The sequence below is a fragment of the Balearica regulorum genome, chromosome 22 (assembly GCF_011004875.1).
Source record: "Balearica regulorum gibbericeps isolate bBalReg1 chromosome 22, bBalReg1.pri, whole genome shotgun sequence".
NCBI lineage: Eukaryota > Metazoa > Chordata > Aves > Gruiformes > Gruidae > Balearica > Balearica regulorum.
This window is the reverse complement of record NC_046205.1, coordinates 2,138,657-2,158,246: the sequence shown is the minus strand read 5'-3', so window position 1 is coordinate 2,158,246 and position 19,590 is coordinate 2,138,657. Positions and strand designations below refer to the sequence as shown.

The 19,590-nt window shown below is 44.7% G+C and overlaps 1 protein-coding gene across 16 annotated transcripts in view; it reads right to left on the bottom strand.

The window, feature by feature from the left end:
• The window catches only part of PUM1 (pumilio RNA binding family member 1), a 76,360-nt gene that overhangs the window by 5,277 nt on the left and 51,493 nt on the right, over positions 1-19,590 (bottom strand). For 11 of the 16 annotated variants that reach the window (XM_075774128.1, XM_075774131.1, XM_075774132.1 and 8 more), the window contains 10 exons: positions 17,980-18,118; positions 16,260-16,403; positions 15,010-15,306; positions 12,897-13,133; positions 6,990-7,257; positions 6,345-6,474; positions 5,447-5,581; positions 3,931-4,068; positions 2,158-2,283; positions 1,050-1,171 (listed from right to left, as the gene is read on the bottom strand). In XM_075774128.1, coding sequence (XP_075630243.1) covers positions 1,050-1,171; positions 2,158-2,283; positions 3,931-4,068; positions 5,447-5,581; positions 6,345-6,474; positions 6,990-7,257; positions 12,897-13,133; positions 15,010-15,306; positions 16,260-16,403; positions 17,980-18,118 — 1,736 coding nt within the window. The remainder of the gene's footprint in view (positions 1-1,049; positions 1,172-2,157; positions 2,284-3,930; positions 4,069-5,446; positions 5,582-6,344; positions 6,475-6,989; positions 7,258-12,896; positions 13,134-15,009; positions 15,307-16,259; positions 16,404-17,979; positions 18,119-19,590) is intronic. The other 5 variants (XM_075774130.1, XM_075774133.1, XM_075774134.1 and 2 more) reach the window with 1 other exon arrangement.

Here is a 19,590-nt window from a genome sequence, read left to right as displayed (position 1 = left end):
GCAGAGAATTTCCAAAATTCCTGAACGTATTACATGACTAGCCTCTGCTCTCCGGAGAGCCAAGTTAAACAGGACATATGAAAGGGGACGGAGAGTTGTGCGAGTCTTATCTTCTGCATCCCTGACTGAATCATAAAATTACCAAGTGGTTTGCTCAGCTCAGGGAAAATCCTACACTAATTAACGCTCCACCCAGAAAGAAGGTTAGGGGAAAAAAAAAAAAAAAAAAAAAAAGCAAGGCAAGTCGGGGAGGAAGAAACTGAAATTACAATATTAAGACCACACTCTTCTCATTCTTGTTAATATTACACTTCCATTGTATCCGTAAGTATTAAAGCACTATTTCACACCAATCATAAAAAGGTGAGAGTATTGAGCCTTTGAAGGGTTGAGCCTTCATGTTCAAATGGCTAGACACACACACAAAAGGAAATTACAAATGTGGGAAGTACTATTAGTCTGGACATCCGCTAAGGTACTGGGATTTTGCTTCTACCTGTGTGTAGCTCTGTAGCATCTGGACTAATAACCCCAGAGTGCTGCAGCTTCCCTACAAGGATATCGTTACGCATGTGTCTCAAAAAGGACTGCAAGACTTGGCATATAAAAAGCACAGATTCTTCTGTGAAAAGTGGGATGAAAAAGAATTGATTTCCCAAACTCCCTTGTGGCTTGACACAGCACCCCAGAGGCAGTGAAATGCTCTATGGCATGTTATTATCCAAGGGATAGCGACCACTTAAAAACCACCAGAACAAAACAAAACAAAAAAAAAAAAAATCACACACACACAAAAACTCTTGGTCAAGTTCAGGAGCTTGGATTAGAGCTGCTCTTCCACACCTTCATCCTCCTTCATTACAAGTAAAACTTACCTGGCCAGTCACTCATCCCACTTTACAAGCAGTTATACACAGCATTCTGTTGTTAAGCAAAAAGTTATTTTCATCTCCTTTCACCTGCCTACACCCCACCCCTAACTCTTCTGCAACTCTAGCGCGTGTCCATGCTCCCACGGGGCGTGGAGACTTTAAGGAACAGATTCATACCTAGCAAATTTATGTTGACTCAACACGAGCACGTTGCCTCTAATTTCTGCTACAATCTTGCTCTTATCCTCAGGCCGACCATGTTCTAGTACATGCTGGATAACATAGTTCCCGTACTGATCCTGTTTGAGAGACAGCAGAAGCGTGTGACAAAACGTGGACAGGAACCATCATACCAAACCAGTTCCCAACATGCATTAAGACTTACAAACTTGAACTAAGCACGAGTTAAAATAGCTACTGTATAAATCATGTCAATACTTTCTACGTCTACAAAAATGTGCATTCTAGAGTTTTACCACGAGGTAAAATACATCTTTGTACCAATTATAAAACGTCAAACAATTTCCTTGAACACAACTTGTCAATACTCTGCTTATTTCAAGTTTCTTTGCTTTCTCCAGGTTCAAACACCGCAAATCTCATGTCCTGGAGGGCTGTGCCGTGGTTCTAGCTATGGGAGACTGTTCATATTCTGAATGTGTGTATATTCAGATCACAAGAGATGTATTTTCCCTGTTGACAACACCAGAGGCATGACGGCGCCTCACTTCCATGCACTTCCCACTTTCCACGTGCTAAATTCGCGAGCATACAGGACAGGGTTTATTTGCTGTTATATTCATCGTGTCCCAACACCAGAATTCTAGAAAAACAAGTTCTCAGAAGGACTGAGGAAAGGCAGCCAGGAAGGGGGTGTGCATAAAGCCAGCACATTTTTAAGAACCCCAATTACTTGGCACTTCCTTTTTCTAGGAGTAATCAGCTCTTCCCATCAACTCTCTTCAATTCTTACTTGCCCTGTACCTTCTGGAGTGAAGCATTAGGACACACACCCACTCAGTACTTCAGATCCTCTTCAAAAAGGAAAAGTAACTGCACCTTTGATACCTGCTGGATATTTGCACACAGCCAAACCAATTAGTGAAGGTGCGTTTCTTGTCTGCCCTGTTCTTTCCCATTCCTCCTCAGGAACGGAGTCCTTGTGTTCAGACCACCCCAGCAGCTCTACGCCTGCAGCCCCAAACAGGCTGCCAGGAGCGTCCCTAATACAGAGCAGAACCAAGAACCATCTCACTGCCCCCCCATTCCCCCTTCCCACGCTGACCTGAACAAGCTGCTCGGTGTGTTGGTGAAGTTCCTCCAAGATGGGAAGGGTCTGCTCAGGAAGACAGTGCTCGAGGATCCTCTGGATCACACGACAGCCGTATGGATGCGTAGACAGCGCAAAAACCTGCGTTCAACAAAGACGGACAAGCACAGGCAGCAACGCATCTGTTAGTCTTTGGGAATCCATAAAACCTTTCAGAACTAAATGAACACGTGGTGGTTTTTCCCAGGCACGGAGGTAACACCACCTTGCAGCACAGCAGCTCCAGGTAGAATGAACTGGAACTGGAAACATCTGCTCCCCACTGCCACAGGACTAACTGGGTGATCGCAGGCACATCACACGCCTACCTGTGCTCCAGCTTCCCCGTTCATCTAACAGGAAAACAATGGTAAAACCTCTTGACTAATAAATGAACACTGGGATAGCCAAGCGTTATTAGAAGCTGTGTTAAAACACTGTTGCAGAAGAATAAATCCAGCATACTGTTTGCCAGCTATGTATTTTAGAGCTATGTTAAGAAATGGTACGAACCGGAAAGGTTAAAAATGTTCAGTAAAGGATTTTCCTCAACTATTTGGATTTGTTTAAAAGCCTTAACTGCGCTGAGGAGAAGTGACAACAAAGAACCTTCTTTCTCATTTCTAACGGATTAACAAGTCTGTTGGTAAGAACATGACACATTTTATTACTGCTGCACAGTTTTCTGTCTAAAGCACAAAGTCCTCTTTGGTTGTTTAAAATTAACAAAAGTAGCAAATCCAAGCACTGAAGTTAAATTGACAGGCTACAAATTACTATTGAGTAAACCGTGCAGGAAAACAGGACTTGAAGTGCAATTAACTGCAGAAAAATAGTCTTGAGGTGATAAATTTAATCCTTCATATGAAAGTTCATATGAAACTGGGAGAGCCGGTCAAAGAAATGTCAGTGCCATCAACCCAGTTCCCAGAGGTGCTTCTGCCTTGCCTAACTCCCTGGTGGAGGGTCCAAAGCGAAACTCTAACCAATAAATCTGCTGAGCATGTTTCCAGCTAGAATCCTCCTTGTTTTGACACAGCCAAGCAAGTCCCCACTTTCACAGCTCTTCCAGGAGCAGCCAAAGTAATAAAGCCTGGTTCCTGCTAGAATAACCCCGGGCTATCTTCGCATCCCTGTGGCAAAACCTTCAATACTTCAAAGTCCCCTTTCCAAAGCCAATTAAGTTGAAGTTGGAAACGCCCAAACCAGCGTTTCTGTAATGGAAGACAAGCTGACTACAGGCAGAACAAAGCCAGCTACACAACTGATATCCAGGGCAACAGTTCAGGAGAGGATACCAAGAAAAAACTAGGAGAGTGAAGCACAAGTGACTGCAGATGAAACTCGTGTTTTTCCCCTTGTCCAAGACCCTTGGGAACTGGTGGTCCTCTAACCTGTCCTCACAGAGAGGATCAAAATGAAAATTTATCCATCACAAAACTCTGCTCAGCACCTTTACTATGAAGGTGGATTAAACGAGAGACCCGTTTTCTCCTCCACCAGTGAAAAAATACTTCATGTCCCAGGAAAACAGAGTTTTGCAAGGATGTTTTGCTGTGATATACCTGCACAAAAATGCTGGCAGAGACATGACCAAAGAGTTTCTCTTTGCTGCAGAACCCTTTCAACTGATGCTCGCTCAAATTTAAAATTCATAATATTTGAAAACGCTACAGCCACCATCATGCTATTCAAAGCAAGATACAAGAATACAAAGAATGAGAGTCAGTATCTTGGTTAAGGCCTTACCTGTCCCTTAAACGCATCGATGATAAACTGCAGGGACTGAGGCTGCACACACTCGATGCACTTCTGCACCACGTGGTTACCGTTCTGGTCTTTAACGCACTTCAGGACGTGGCCGTCCAACTCCCGTACCATCTCATTCTATTAGGAGGAGAGAAAGACAAACAGAAAGCACCACCAGGATTCACGGCTGATAAATGCCAAGTTTTCACTGCTAAACGTGGTAAAGAATAGGAAAGGGGCGAAGGATGCACTGATGTATTTCAAACTGGATGTTTTCCAGTGTCCGAGTGCTGAGATGAAGCCTGCTGTGGTGCAGAAACCACCAAGAAAAACACTATTACGAAATGAAGATGAAGCACTCGTTTCATTAAACACAAGTGTCCTCTTACAAGTTAAGTATCGAAATTTAAGAAATTTTACTGATACACAACTTGACTGTGCATCCCCCATTCCATCCTCTGCTCCCCTGAACAAGAAAAATATAAAATGCCCAAAATTCACAAACTTTTTGAGTTATCAGCTTCATCTGTCACTAAAATGGGATCAGCACTGGGATAAGAACCTGCTAGTATTTTACATAGGCAAAGTAATGTTGTACAATAATTAAGGAAACCAAGATGATGAGGTGTAGATACGACTAAAGTAGCACACATGCAGGCTAAAAGATTCACAATTGGGAAACAGAGAATGACAGTTTTTGGGAATTTAGTAACACCACAATACTGGACAAGTTCAGTTTTGCAGCTGATACAAAACCAGGCATTTCAGGAGTACAACGTACTCAGAACTACCATTCTGGAAGTAGACAATTAGTAAATCCTCAGATCAGCAGTGCCGGAGTTTGGGCCACCACGTTAAGGCAACAGCTTAGCCCAGGCTGGACCTAAAGGGAAAATGCACTCCTAAAGCCTCTTTCAGTTTTTTAATTTAATAACCTACATTGAGATTCCTGTATTACAGCTCCTTACACCTTTATTAGCTAGCTTGCCTAGCGTATTTTTCATCTTAATTCATTGTTCATAAAACCCTGGAGGAATTGCTTTATTAATGAGCTTCGAGTGGGACTCTGGCTATCATCCACATCTCTCCAGTGCCAGGCCTGGCTCGACAGGAACTAGGAGCTGCTTGTACATCTCGCTGCAGGAAAGCGGAATATTGACCCGCATATCAAAGCAATGAGATCTCAGTGAATATTAAAGGCAAAACTCTGGCACTGCTTCCTTCAAGAGATTTAAAAATATCTTTTAATTCACCATCATTCACAGTTTCCCCTCATACATAACCTGATTTCAGGGAATTAAGAAAACCAACACCATTACCAGTTAAGTGGAACAAGGAGATGACGACGAGAGCCACAGGCAGTGTCACGCACTTATCATGCACACGAAACGTAACAAACATGCCGTAAACCAAACCAAAAGAACACCAGCCACAAGAGGAACAGAAGGTCGCAGTTCAGGTCACCAAACGGCAAGGAACGTTAAACATCAAGAAGAAAGTTAAAATTGAGACTTACAATTACCTGCTGGTCTGGGGGAATAAACTCAAGGGCCTTCTGGATCACCCTGCAGCCGTACATCTGCAGAGCCAGGGACAGAACGTGCCCACGGATGCGTTCTGCCAAGGCTAACTTCTGTTCCAGGCTGCCAAACTGGGGAGACGAAACCCAATCACTACAAGCACAAAACCCCTCACGTGGCCGAGCGGCACGGCAGCCCTCCCACACCGTCACACAGAAGTGTTAAAGAAGAAACAGTGTGCCTACTGAACAGAACGAAAATACACCAGCAGCACCTCGATGGATGTGAGCAGGCACAAGCCAGACGTCTGTTCCATGTCCATCAGACATGCCTGACACTTGTGAAACAAACTCCAGAGTCAAAGCTGCTGGAGCCACCAGGGTGACATGTGCCAGATCGCTAACCCTTCCCAGGGTCGCTATAAAACTCCTGGATAAAAGAACCACCAAGGCTTGCTGGAGAAGAAGAGAGCAGCTTCAAGAAGGAGAGATGGGCGTCTGCGCAACCTCCTGTATGAAAACACAATGCCGCCTTCCAGCGGATGCTGCTCACAGGAAAAGTTTCTCTTTTGTTCCTAAATACCTGACTACTGACAGCCCCGCACAGCATCCCTGAAAAGTCTCCTTGGACCTACCTCTCCTGGCTATGTTGCTATTTATCCCTACACCTTTTGCCATCTCAAAGCAAAGGGTTACTTTTGAGATGAATCTTTACGAGTACCACACCTCCGTCACCCCAACGGGAATGACGCAGCAGGCCATGGGGAGGAGACGACATCAGCACTGACTGATACCCATCGTTTTAGCCAAAGAGCAGGGTTCCTACGAGTTCGTTCGCTACCTCAGGACAGCAGGGATCCGAGCAAGACTTGCAAAGAGGAGAACGTAGACTTACTTCGAAGAACTTCTGGATGACGTAATTTCCAAATACATCAACCATCAACTGATAAGCTGCCTGGAGGATCTCGTTGAACACAAGCTGACGTTCTGCTGGGGTAGCGCGCTCCAGTTTCAGCTGAATAAACCTGAAAAATAGGGCTGGTGTGGCGCCACGGGCATACGTGCTCGCAATGCAGTTAATACAAATCCATTCAAAGCTTCATACACTGAGCTCTTGCAAAACACAAATCTTTAACACACAGTTGCCCTATGCGGCTATCTGAAACCTCGGGGTGACCACAGCCACGAGGTCCATGGCCACAGGTCATTGTTGGTATCCCAAAATCTGCTCGTTCCAAGCAAAGCAGATCTCAGTGGAGTAATACAGCAAGGTCTCGCGTCCAGGCAGCTCTTTAAAATGAGCTAAACTATGCCAGTGGGACTAGCACCAAATTACAAAGGAAGCTCCTCCGTAGAGAGGGGACTCCCGCTCCCAGAATTTGTCCCCAGTCTTTAAAAAGGAGGGTCAGAGTGTTACACTACTCCTCCTTTTCCCTCTTCTGCCGCTTTGCTTCAGGACGTGATGCAAACGGCAGATGACACTAAGTCAAAGCGCAGCTGTCCCGAAAAGCTTCCCACAGCGCACGGTTTTTAATCCCACCTGGATCCATGCTGATCTTGAGAGAACTCCATGATGTGCCCAGCAATCTCCCTCAGCTGTAAATTAGGGTACCGGTTATTGCGAAAGTCTTCGAGCAGCCTGCTTCGGCCGGAGGGCATAACGTCAGACATCCCGTAGCGCAAGCGAGAGGACGGGAAGAGCGTACTGCTGGGGCTGAAGAGGCTGGAGGCACTGCTTGCGCTGCGGTACTTGGCTTCAGCGCCTGGAGCGGCAGAGATGTAACGGCCGCTCCCGTTTGTGAGCCCTCCTGCAAATCATAAAAACAAGGGTATTTCACAAGATGAAATAAAGCGGCCGAGGGAGTAATTTACAACTTGTGCGTGTCATTTTACTTCTAATTACTCCTTTTCCACCGAGATGGGTTTCCGCCGTTGTTCAACTAGGAAGTGGTCTCAGCCAAGGTAAATGAACTGCCCCCAAAACAATTTCGGTGGGGACGTGCTCAAGCATCGTTCCTTAGTACAGCACCGTTGTGTTAAGTCAGGAACAGCTATAGATTTCAGCAGGGAACAGACTGTAACAACTTCTGTTTCTCGCTGTCTCAAAACTGTCTAAAACAGACAAACGACAATCCCACCACTTGAATCTTTTCACTAACTTGCTGCTTCCGATTACCTTATCCTCCATCCTTAGGGTTTTTTCACCTATCCTGCTGCTGCGGGAAGGACGGATTTAAAAGAAATGTAGTGGGAACAGAGTTAAGATGAAATTAGGTAAGAAAAAGGTGGCAAGAAGCAAGTATAAACATTTTGGATATAAAAACCAAATCACTATTAAAACGAGGTAAATAACAATAAATTAAAGACAAATAAATACTTTTTAAAATCCTGTGCTTTTACAAACGCCCTAAAGATTTTCACCCACATTAAGACAGCCGCCGAGTTACCCCATACCAGGGATACGGGGAACAGGCAGCGCTTCATCGTACAGTTAGCAAACCACAAGCGTTCCTTGTTAAGGAACCAACTTAAATCTTTAAATGCCGTTTCCTTGCCTGCAATTTTTCGAGATTTGCTTCAAGCTATGGCAGAGGACTCTTCCCTTTCTTGCAGGGCTCGGGATCCCTCTGCTGGTCAAAGACCGCAAGATGCCTTGAGCGAGTACGGGTTTTTCCTGGGTGGGACAAAGTCCTCCCAAGAAAAATGTTCTTATCGCATGGGAACCTGCCGCCTGAAAGGCCAATGTGAGGCAGAGAGGGCAAACCACCTGGAAAAAAAAAAAAGCTAGAAGAATTTGCATGGGAAAGACCTTCAAGGCAAACATCAGTAGGGCTGTCTGCAAAGGGAACAGACCGGGCATATGACAGTGTCTAAAATAAAAATATTAAATAATAATAAAAAAAGAGCGGAGTGAACTGCAGTCCTCTGCCATCAATGCCTGAAGGAAGCTCCCACGCAGGAAACACTGTATGAGAATGAAGCACGTGGTAACGGCCTAGCGAAGTGCCCGTTTCTGAGCTGGGCTAACGTGTTCTGACTTCTCCCGAGCTGGTGCCAAACCTCCCCCTTCTCGAGGAGGAGACTTGAGAGCTTCTTGATCACGTCTCTGTCTTACAGTGCCTTGCCAACGGTGTGGCCATCATCTTCTCTATCTTCTTCATTGAGCAAGAACTCCAAAGAGTGACCAAGTGATATTCCATACTGCTGGAAGGACCAGGATATTCAAGGGAAGAGTAAATCACCTCTTGGGTAAAGGGACTGATGTTCTCCATGGCATTCAAAGAGCTCAGAATTACGGCTTGTTTTTTGAAAGCCTGGAGCAAGAGTTATAGCACCAAGGTGCTGAAGGGGAAACTAGTTCCTGATCATCTGCAAATGGCTGTAAGAGGAAAGGGTTCAGCACTCACACTGTTATCACCTATGCCTTATCTCTTAGCGAAGAGGAAAAGCGCAGTTTGTACAGACAAAGTCTTCTCTGTCAGAGGTTTTTGAGAAAAACCTTCTGATCTTTTTGGAGATTAAAAATAAACCACAAATTACTCCAGTTTTCTACCCCTCTCTCTCTCTTGCGATGGAGATGCTGACTGCAGGTCAGCCGCAGCATACTGAGAATTAAGGGACTGGGGGGGGGGGACGGGTTTCCTAAATCAAGCAAGCGCTTCTGAACCACATCTGTCAACCACCAAGGGCCAGAAACCTCGGAGCACCCCAAGTTCCTTTACCCCAACGTGTGGCTGGGAATACAGTGACTTTGCCAAATCCCAGACTTCAGTGGGATCTCACCAATAACTACAACGAAACAACTCCTTGTTCAAGAGCAGTACACAGAGCCTGGAAGCTCCTGAAGCTCTTAGGGACACTAAGGTACAATAAAGGCACAAAAACCCCAAAGAAGGGACAGGGCTCCTGCAAGATGTTGGCACTGAGAGTTTCTCCTGCATCCTCACCCACAAGAAACTTCAAAAGGGGAGCGTGCAAACTGTGCCGAGACATCCTATCGTGCCAACACCGCGCTGCCCATGCAAAACACTCGGCATCCACGTACGACAGCAAACCAGCGCTGTATACAGTACACGGAGGTTGTACAGGAGGGCCAGCTGTGGTGCGGTTCTGTCTCTGAACATATCGACCGTAGTTTCTTAAAAGCGTCTGGGATATGTCAGGAAAAATCTGTATCTGGGGAGGACAAAGCGCACAGCCTCTTCATCCTGGGGACTCCAAGGTGGACACGTTACTCAGCCCTAACAACTGAGCGTTTCCTATTTTGAAATGGTAAGTCATCTTCTCAGTGCTTGCTGGGACGCTTGAGACAGAGGTTAACCTGAAAGAATTACTGATTTCAGGGAAAGAAAAGGACAATGAAAGGATGAATCAAGAAGAAAACACAGGGGAAGAAACACAAAGGCTGCTGTCTGAAAACAAAGCACTTCTTAAGTGAGCTTCCAGGGGACTTTTACAGGGCCCTCAAATTGCTCTGCAAGGCAGGAGCGCGGTGTGAGAAACGCCAGAACAATCGCAGAGAGAGGAAAGTGAAGACATGGCTGTGTGAGAAAGCAGGCGGCGAAGACGTCCCTGCCGCTCTCCCCACCAGGGGCTCAGCGTGGAGGCGCCGGGCAGCGGCTGCCCTTGCGGGGGGGACCCCACGCTGCCTGCCCGGGGCTGGGAAGGGCACCCAGACCCCCCCAGGTGCTGCCCCAGCCCTTCGCCCAGTGTCCCACCAGTTGCCCCGGGGAGATGCAGCCCTCCAGCCCTCCCAGTCAGCCACAGCAAACTGGTTATCAGCTCCCCAGCCAGTTTCCCCAAAACATCTCTAATAAATTCCCATGTGCATGTATCGGCCTCCTTACACCAATCCTGCCTTTCAAATCACACGCTGACTACAGTATGGGGCAGTTCCCTCCCAAGCAGCTCCTGCAAGAATATAATTTAATTAAAATAATTACTTAGCTGCTGCAAATCCTGATCCCCATTCCAAAGTGGGAAAACCCAAAGCCGGACACAGTCAGCCCCAGGCTGCAGCGTGGGAAGTGTTTCTATGGAACCACGGCAGCTACATACGCAAGGGCTGACGTGAACCCTATGTGAAGTGTAACCTGGCCAAAATTAAATTTTATCATTTAAAAAATGTATTTAGTAATTAATAATTCTGTAATTTTGATCCATACTGGGGAAGAAGATGGCCCCTGGCTGCCTTTAGCACCCAAAAGTGCCTATTTATTCACAGCTGCTTTATCCTAGCTACGCACAGTTGCATGTGTCGCATACGCCTTCGAGTTTAAAGCTCGTATTTAGCTGAGCCTCTCTCCTCCAGTCGTTCTTCTCCTAAGAACTGGCTGCACGGTTATTTCAGGTACTTGTGATTGCCCAGACATTTCACAAGGTCACTTTACAACACCAGAAAAAAAGCCTAGCTTGATAAATACTCACCATTTTTCACAGCTATGAGCTTTCAGAAAGCCAGAAGAGCCGGAGCTGAATCTTTACACACACCACCAACCCAACAAACGATCGACTCGTGCATCCATGAGACGTGACAAGTCAAACTCACATCTCACATGGCATTTAACCACAGATTTGCTGAGGGCAAGTCAGATTTAATGCCAACTTCTGACGTCATTGCGGAACCCTGAAGTCGAAGCTACTCGAAGTGCCTCCCCCAGGCTGCCTCCCCCCACATAATGCGGTGGCAGGATGTCGTTCTAAACCCGACTGCTCTAATTTCCCTTTTGGCAAACACGACGTTTGGGTGTTCCCATCTGTCTTTTCATTTTTAGATATTTAGAAATAGTGCTCATCCTCTTTATCACAAACTACTTCTGCTATCACTCCCAAATAGAAAAAGAGTCAGCCTCAAGCTTCTTAGAAGGAAAAAACAATACCTGTGCTGTTTTTATAGCATTAAAACTTATTTTATAACCAAAGGAAACTACGACTACATTTAACACTGTCTTCCATTACATGTGACAGAGAAACTTAAAAAATTAACATTACGGATTTCAAGGTGAAAACCACACAAATGCACAGCTATTCCAGGAGAGATTTTTCTTGCAGCATTGCCAAGCACAAAGGCAGCCACGGAGGAAACCTGGCTACAAGGAGAGGAATATTTTGCCAAGACGGGAAGACCCACGCAAACCGCTCTGGGACACAACCCGTTTATGTAAATGGTAACTCCGTTTTCTTTCCAGAGTTTGTTCTCAAACAGATTAACCTTTCTCTGATCCAGTTTTTCAGATTCATTCTTTTGTTTGCCTGCAGGGGCAACAGACTTTTTCTAGCGCCAGGTCTGGAATCTGGTTAGTCTTCAACGTTAAATTATTGTAGCTATTTAACTGTCAGCTTAAGGACTGTACAGCTGCATAAATAAAGCTAAACGCCTTCCAATTCTATTAAAGCTCCGAACGAGGAAAGATGGTGAATCTAAACTTCATCTTGAAAAATCATATTTATTACTTATTCCATGCTAACCTTAAGCCAGCATCAAATTTATCACACACGCATGTAATAAATGACAAATATAGTATTTGATGAGTGTGTATATGCAGGGAAAACTGTTCTGATAACCAAAAGTTTTGTTAAATCCATACAGTTATGTGACAGAACCAAAACAAAGTGATTTTTTTCTGAGCAAGTACTAAATTATCTGGTGCGGATGCAATGAATAACCATCTTGTTTGTTTCTAAGACCTGGAAATGAACACTTCAGGAAGCTCAGATGAGTATTGCTTTATTATTTAATATTTGCTTTATTTATTTTAAAGATTTACTTTACTGTATATAAAAGCTCTGGGCCAACTAGAATCTCTTCCAGAAGATGTAGCTTGCATAAAGTAATGTATCTCACCAAAATTAAGAAAGCCTCTCCCATGCACTAACGTGCTTTTGACAAGGTCGCGTTGATGGGAAATTTTCAAAAGCAAACTCGCAAAATCCTCAGCTAAAAGCCACGTACTGCTCCCGATCATGTTGCGTATTTTGCTTAAAAGAAGAAACTGTAAGCTCTGGTAATTTATTATTGAAAATTTAACGGGCATTTTAAAACATCTGACAAGTTTAAGGCTCAGCCCTCCATGTCCGTTTTGTTCAAGGATAACAAGCAATCGGTGCTGTTACCGAGATCTGCGCAAGAAAAACAGCTTGCTTTTCAAACGCTTGGAAACGTTACCCGTAATTTAGAGCTGAGGACACACGGAGGCAATGCAGAAACGTTCCTGTTTAACAACTGAACTACTGCAAGAGACAAAACACCTCAACACAGGTGCTACAACTCCCTGCTTCAGTGTTTCCCCTACTTCTTCTGCAAAAGCCAGGACCCTGCCCCAGGAACAAGAGCAGCAACCAGGCAGCAGGTATCTCACCTACCCAGAGCGGGGTGGTCACGTCCCTGCGCCCAGGGAGCGCAGAGCAGTAACCTGCAGTGCTGGGACAGTGGCACCGCGCCTCTTACCCAGGTTTAAACTTGAAGATGATCCGTGTGAAGATAAGGAAGGTGGTGGAGTCTGAGAGTGGCCAGGTCCTTGGCTGGGCAGAGGCATTCCCACAGGTCCAGGAGAGGAGGAAAACCCAAGGCCATTGTAAAAACTGTGTCCTATAGGTGTCAAACTGCTGGATGTCCTCTTGTATAGGTCGCTGCTCCCTGTGAGGGAGTCTCGGCGGGAGCCGCTGCCCGTGTTGGAGTTAGCGACTGAAAAGAGGAACAGAGTGAAATTGTGTGATGTCAATAAGCTGCCCGAGACAAACTGTGTGATGCCAACAAGCTGCACAAGACAACTGGATAGCTGGAGAGCCAGTACAACTGTTGTTTTCCTAAGAGTATTGCATGGCCCAAATGAAACGCTAATTAATTAAAACCACATTGTTAATGATAAAGCAGAAATCCTTGATTTAAACAACTAGCTTGAATCCTGTCTTTGCATTTAAGGTTTTGCAGGTTTTTTACCAATAGAACACATTGAGAAATACCGCTCCAAAAAATCTACAAGCAGAAAGATCAAGAAGATAAAAATCTACCTGAAGGAAGCGACAGAATGGAACGACAGCAAACACGTTGGCTTTTGGCCACAAACACTTAATGCTTCACTTCTGAACCTTCAGAAGAAGGTCTGTATACTTCAAAACTCTTTTCCCCTAAGCATATCTATCTATGATTCTATGATATCACTTCATTTAACAGAAGGTATTATATTGCCCTACAAGCATTGCCTTGTATTTATTCTTTGGCCATTAGAGCTAAAACAAATTCAACATGAGATTTTATCTATTTGTGTTTACTTAAGAGCACACACAGCTTCACATACATTTACTTGAAATCCTTTTGCTCGCCTTTCGTTATATTAGAAAACAGCTCCCGTTTGCACCATGCTTTATTGAGGTGGAAATCAGAATTCAATTTAACACATAAACCCAACAATTTTTTGAAAAGTTGTCTTGATAGTCAAATACAAACTCTTTAAATGCACTGTCAACTTGAGGGGAAAAAAAATCAATTTTGCATTAAAGTCTTGTTTAATAAATAGTGAAATTGTTAACTGTCATGAACTAATCATTTTTCATGACTGCACACAAGTTCTAGAAGCAACAGCCTCATATTTTTATTCATTGATTGAGGGGAAAAAAGTTTGTGCATCTTGGCATTGAGCAAACTAGTAATTGAATTCAATTAGTTAAATAACCTGAAGTGAAAAAAGTGAATGCTGTGTTTACCTGAATCCAAGAAGGTTCAAATTCTCAAACTGGGTTTAAGAAAAATATTTAGAATAACTTTCATTTAAAACTGATTTGATGCGGTGACAGTATGTCCCTCAGTCTTTTCTGATGGAGCAGGTTCAAAAGGCATGTTTTAACTTGCCCTTCACACTGATGAAAGCAGGAAAATTCAGGACATAATTACTACCTCTGAGATGAAGCAGTAATTAAAATAATTGTTCTACTTCAAAAAACAAAAAAACCCACCCATCCCACAGACATCGCTCTGGTTTGGTTTTATTCTGAAAAAAAAAAAAAAAAAATCTTTGTTTCCAATTGCCTAACAAACAAATGAAAACAAGCCATGTACGTAACATTTCTCACAGCCACAATAAGTGAATTTTTTTGGTGTATGACAGAAACAATTCCCAGAATAAAGCATGGAAATCACCTCGGATCAGCTTTTTTAAGATCCTGAAAAGTTACTTAGCCATTACTCTGAGGTCAGAGCTAGCACACGGACGGATACCACTCTGGAGCCAGTTCCTGTTAGTGCAGTATCTCCACCAAGCACATGCCAGTAAAGACAAGGAAATTCAAAGCTGTTTAAAAACTTAATCTGTAGCAACAAGGGGATGACTGACAATGTGTATAACAAAACAAATTCATTACTTTGGTACTTCTCATGTATCACCTACTAAAAGAAGCTAAAAGCTGCAGATTCCGAAAGCCACAGTAGTCCCTAAAGGAAAATTTCCATTTAGCCTGAGAAGGATGAAAGGGCTCAGCAGCTCCAGCGGCTCACAAGCCCACCAGCTGCACTTGGAGCTCTCTGCTTCTCTCTTTCCTCCCCGTGAAGCAGCTCCTGATCTTACCTGCTGTCCCAAACCCTCCCAGCGCAGACCCCAGCGTGGCACCGAGAGAGCTGCTGCTTCCGAATCCCAGGGAAGTGTTGGCAGGCTGGGCAGAGCCCTGGGAAAAGAGTGAGCTGCTCTGGGAATTGCTGCTGAGAGAGTTGTTGCCGTAAAACGAGCTGGATGCCAGGTTGTTGGTGGGCTGCTGCTGGGGCTGGGGTTGGGGCTGCTGAGTTCCTAGAGGGCGAAATGGTCCGTTTGTCGTTCCTGCCAGGCCACCCGCTGCACCGTTGGCTGAAGCCGCGGCCGCCGCAACCGCTGGGGAGAAAGTAATTGGAAGCATAGTCTGAAAAAATCCATTTTCATAGCAGTTTTGGAAGTTAAAACTTAGCAGATTCCTTTTATTTACTATAGATTTTTTTTCTTTCCTCTCAGGATGAAAACCTCCCTTTTGCATCAAACTCTGCATAAAGTATCTTTATATCTGAGCTCCACAAGTCTTGCACAGTCACTGAATACCAACAACACTCAGTTATTATTGCTGCTTGTATTATTAGAGCTACACAGATCAAACACACAAAAATGTTCCCTTTCTCCTAAGATCTGAGATTCAAATCAATATAGGCACACACTTAGCAATATCCAATTAAGAAACACAAGTTTTGAAATAAGCAAAATTGTCCTTTAGCGCACGAAAAGCAATCCTGTGGTGCTAAGAACATCAAAACCAAGTACTTTTGTTTTGCAGACAGTTCCAAAGTAAAAGAAAAAGCAAAATAAACAAGCGCTACAAGGAAACAATTTAAAGGCCCATTTCATAATCTGTTACTAACACTGGCAAAGACTGCTTACACGCACAGAATCTGGCTGAAAAAAATCCTTTTGAAGCCTTGAACTCCCAAAGAGCCCTAATAAAACCTGAAACAACTCCTGGCAAAGGCCAGGCATGTAACGTTTTACGCAAGGTGATCATTTGGGAGTTCTACGCCAGCTAAAACCATTTGTTACGTGGGAAACTAGATGCCAGCAGACAAATTTAAATAACTATCGTGAAACTCTGCAAAAGAATAGAGTTTATGGGACGCTACCTCTCTGAGGCTGTTCTGGAGGCTCAGCCCACAGTGAGCACGGAGGACGTTCTCAACAACGATCCCCGCAAGGGACCTCAGTGAGGGCAAGTGTGTCGTCATTGCCAGCAGAGCCCAGAGGATTTCAGGTCCACCCTCCACTGGGGACGGAGCAGATTTTCACTTGACAGGACTGGGACTCACCTGCCTGTGCCGCGGAAGAGCTGATGATGACTGGAGCGGGGGCTACCAGCCGGACGGGGGCCCCCAGCCCGTTCCTAGCCCCTGCATTCACCACCAGAGCACCTGTTTGGTCGTAGTAAGCAGCAGGAGCCAGCACCGGGTAACCTGTCGAGGCAAATTACAGGTGCACAGGTCAGGTAACAAGTAACGCAACACGTGGCAGATCAATCACCTTCAGATGAGTACAGTGCAATAAGGGTTTTAAAGGAAAATCTGAATGGGGAAAAAGAAAAAGCAACAGCAGCTCTGCTTCTCCTGAAGCAAAAAAACCCAACAAACCCAATATAATCACATAATCTGTATTAACAGTCTATGACTTTACAACAGTAAGACTTTCAGGTAGAGATGACTTCCCCTCCCCCAAACCTACTATACCAGTGTAAATTCAATTATATAGATAAAAAAAGGTCTTAAAATACAAAAGCACTATTTCTTTTCCATTATAAGTACACATGTGCTGGGACTTTTCGTATATATGAACATACGGCACTTCCAACTCTCCCGCTGCACGTCGGAGCTGTTCAGCGTGCGCACACATGCGAACGAGATGTGGAACTTAAAGTTATGTATTCTTGAAGGTATGTGTCACAAAGCATTCTTTAGTATATGTAAATACAAACTCTTAAATATGCTGGTGATACACAAAGCAACAAACTTTAAGTAGTGTATAGCTATATAGGTACCTTGCTATATAATTCTACAGTTAAATAAAACTTTCCGGAAAAACTGAAGTGATTCTCCAAGGTGGGGTCACAAAGAGAATGTTCTCTGTGAATACATGCTTTGCAAATATAACCCCAAAACCCCAATAATGCAGATTTAAGGAAATCTGCAGATTGCTTGGAAACATGGATGTTACAGTTCACTTTGTAACTTAATACAGCAACATTCTTCTTAAACCATAAAAAACCCTGTGTAACAACCATGTGACACTTCCAGCGAGGAGACCCGAGGTCAAAATAATCCTCTTCTCTTACATCTGACCAGCGGGACACACTTGCGCATCCTTCAAAAACATACTTACATTTGCCCTTTGCCACTACACTAATACTGCGTACAACTGAATGTCAAAAGCATTTGTACCACACTGTCTCATGGATCAGAGTTAGAATTCATACAGTAGCTCCTCTCTTGCAGAATTATAAATTAAAATAAAACCCTCCATTTTATTCATTTTCTTTTCTTGTTTTTAAGCCACTTGTGTTTGCCTGGAAGAAATCATGAAGTCCCTGTCCTGTTAAAGTCAAGCACCCAGCAGGGATGCAGAGACAAGGCTAATGAATGGGACTAAGATATCTCTGAGGTTTTAAAATAATGATCATGTAAGCTGGCATTATCCACAGAAAAATCCGAAAGCAATTTTCAATAGGAGCCGTCAATTCTTTTGATTACACAAGCAGCTAATGCACCCATACAGCAATACTGTTGATAACAATTTTTTTCAGGTGTGACACAGGGATTTAAACCCCGATTTAACTTAAATGCTGCATGGGTAGTTAGGTTCACATCTAACAGCCTCTCAAAAATGCCTTCTACACCCACAGATTAAAACCAAAAAAACCAATAAAACCAAACCACTGCTGAATGCCAGGCAAACGTGACACCATGCAGAGACAGGAGATACAATTTTCTCAGCTCTCCCTGGGCACTGGAGAAGCTGCAGCTCCCTGGGAGCCCCTACCTGGCATCCCCGCTGCCAGCCCCTGTCCAAAGGCAAGGGCAGAATTGACGGCTGCAGCAGCCACCAGCGGATCGGTCTGCTGTCCCTGCTGGTTCTGATTTGGGGTCAAAGGACGCTGACTGGCTCCTCCGCGTAGAACCTGGAGAAGACAGAGGAACATTGATCTGTTTATTCTGGGACCCAGGAGCAAGCCACAATCACCAGACACGTGCGGGAGCATCAGCAGCAATCTAGTGTAAGTTCTTGCACTCAACGGCAGCTTTGTCACAACCGGCGTGTGACAACCCCTCCCCTTTGCTCAGGACAGAGCTGTCTTCCCCACCACAAGCCTTCACACTACTACCAGGGGTAAGAGCAGAAGACCAATTTAAATAATACATCCCTTCTCAGGCTTACTGAGCTTCATCATCTGACCTCTTTCATTTCTTGATGCACCTCCAACACCCATCCTTTGTTACAAGCGGTTGCAAGCCATCTGCCCCATCCCAGATAACATTTGCTCTCTGGCACAAAAACACCGCTGAAAGCCCACTTGAGCAGAAACCTTAAAAAGCCCAACTTAGGAGCTGGGGGCTGGTGACACGAGGTGACATGGGTTTTTCCAAGCTGCCAGCCCCCATAGAAAACAGCGACCCGGTGACATGACACTTACTCATCGGAAATAATGACCAAAGATCACATACTGTCTTTTATACGTAGCTCTCGTGGTTGAAGCACATGTCGCTCTCAAAAGGGAAGATGGCAAACTGACCTTTCCTGTAATTACCTTGACAGGCTTTGTTTGCAAAAGCCTTTTACTCAAAGTGGTGATGCAAGAGTCTGCACCCACTGGCAAGGTCAGCTTATTAAAAAAGCCATCCTTCGGTACTCGACATGCCTCGCCGCAAAAAAGCGACATCATGTGTGTCACCCGATAAAGATATTGAAAGGAAAAAATGCCGTTGTGCACTGAGAGACATGGGGAGGATCCTGAAGACAGACGTGCATCCCAGAGTTTGCTATCGTTGTCAAAGCCTGAAGGTGAACTCCTGAGCCCAGGGAGTCTCACGGTGCTGGGTAAGCACGCACTGCGCAAGGACACTGCGCAGAGTGCCCACGACGGCTGGCAGGCTGCAGGAAGCGAAGTGTTGGCGGTTTGTATAAATACGCTATGAAGGTGTCGTGAGTATCACAAATCAACTACCTATAATCATCGCTCCAGGTTTCCAAAACATGTGCCACAGCACTTCTTAGAAAAACTTCATCCAGAAAATACACACTGTATGCTCTTATGGATGGAAGGTTTGCATTAAAAAAACACCCACGATCCCCGCTCATGCCTGCTTCACGGCTCTTGAAGTAATGAAAAAAGAAATTATAAACACTGCTGATGATTGATATCTTTTATTTCATAGCCTAAGCCTTTGCAGAAGCTCTCTTAGCACATGCCTTCCTTTCGGGGAAAGGCTCCCAGTCTGAACGCCAAAGCATAACTGGCTTTAACACACTCTTAGCGCCGTTTTACCTGTGCGCACGGGTGCGAGCAGGTCTGTTCAACACGCTCCTGTCTGTGACCTGCCAGGCGGGGAGGTTTGGTGATTAACTTTGTCAGGAGCAAAGTGTTCTCGATCC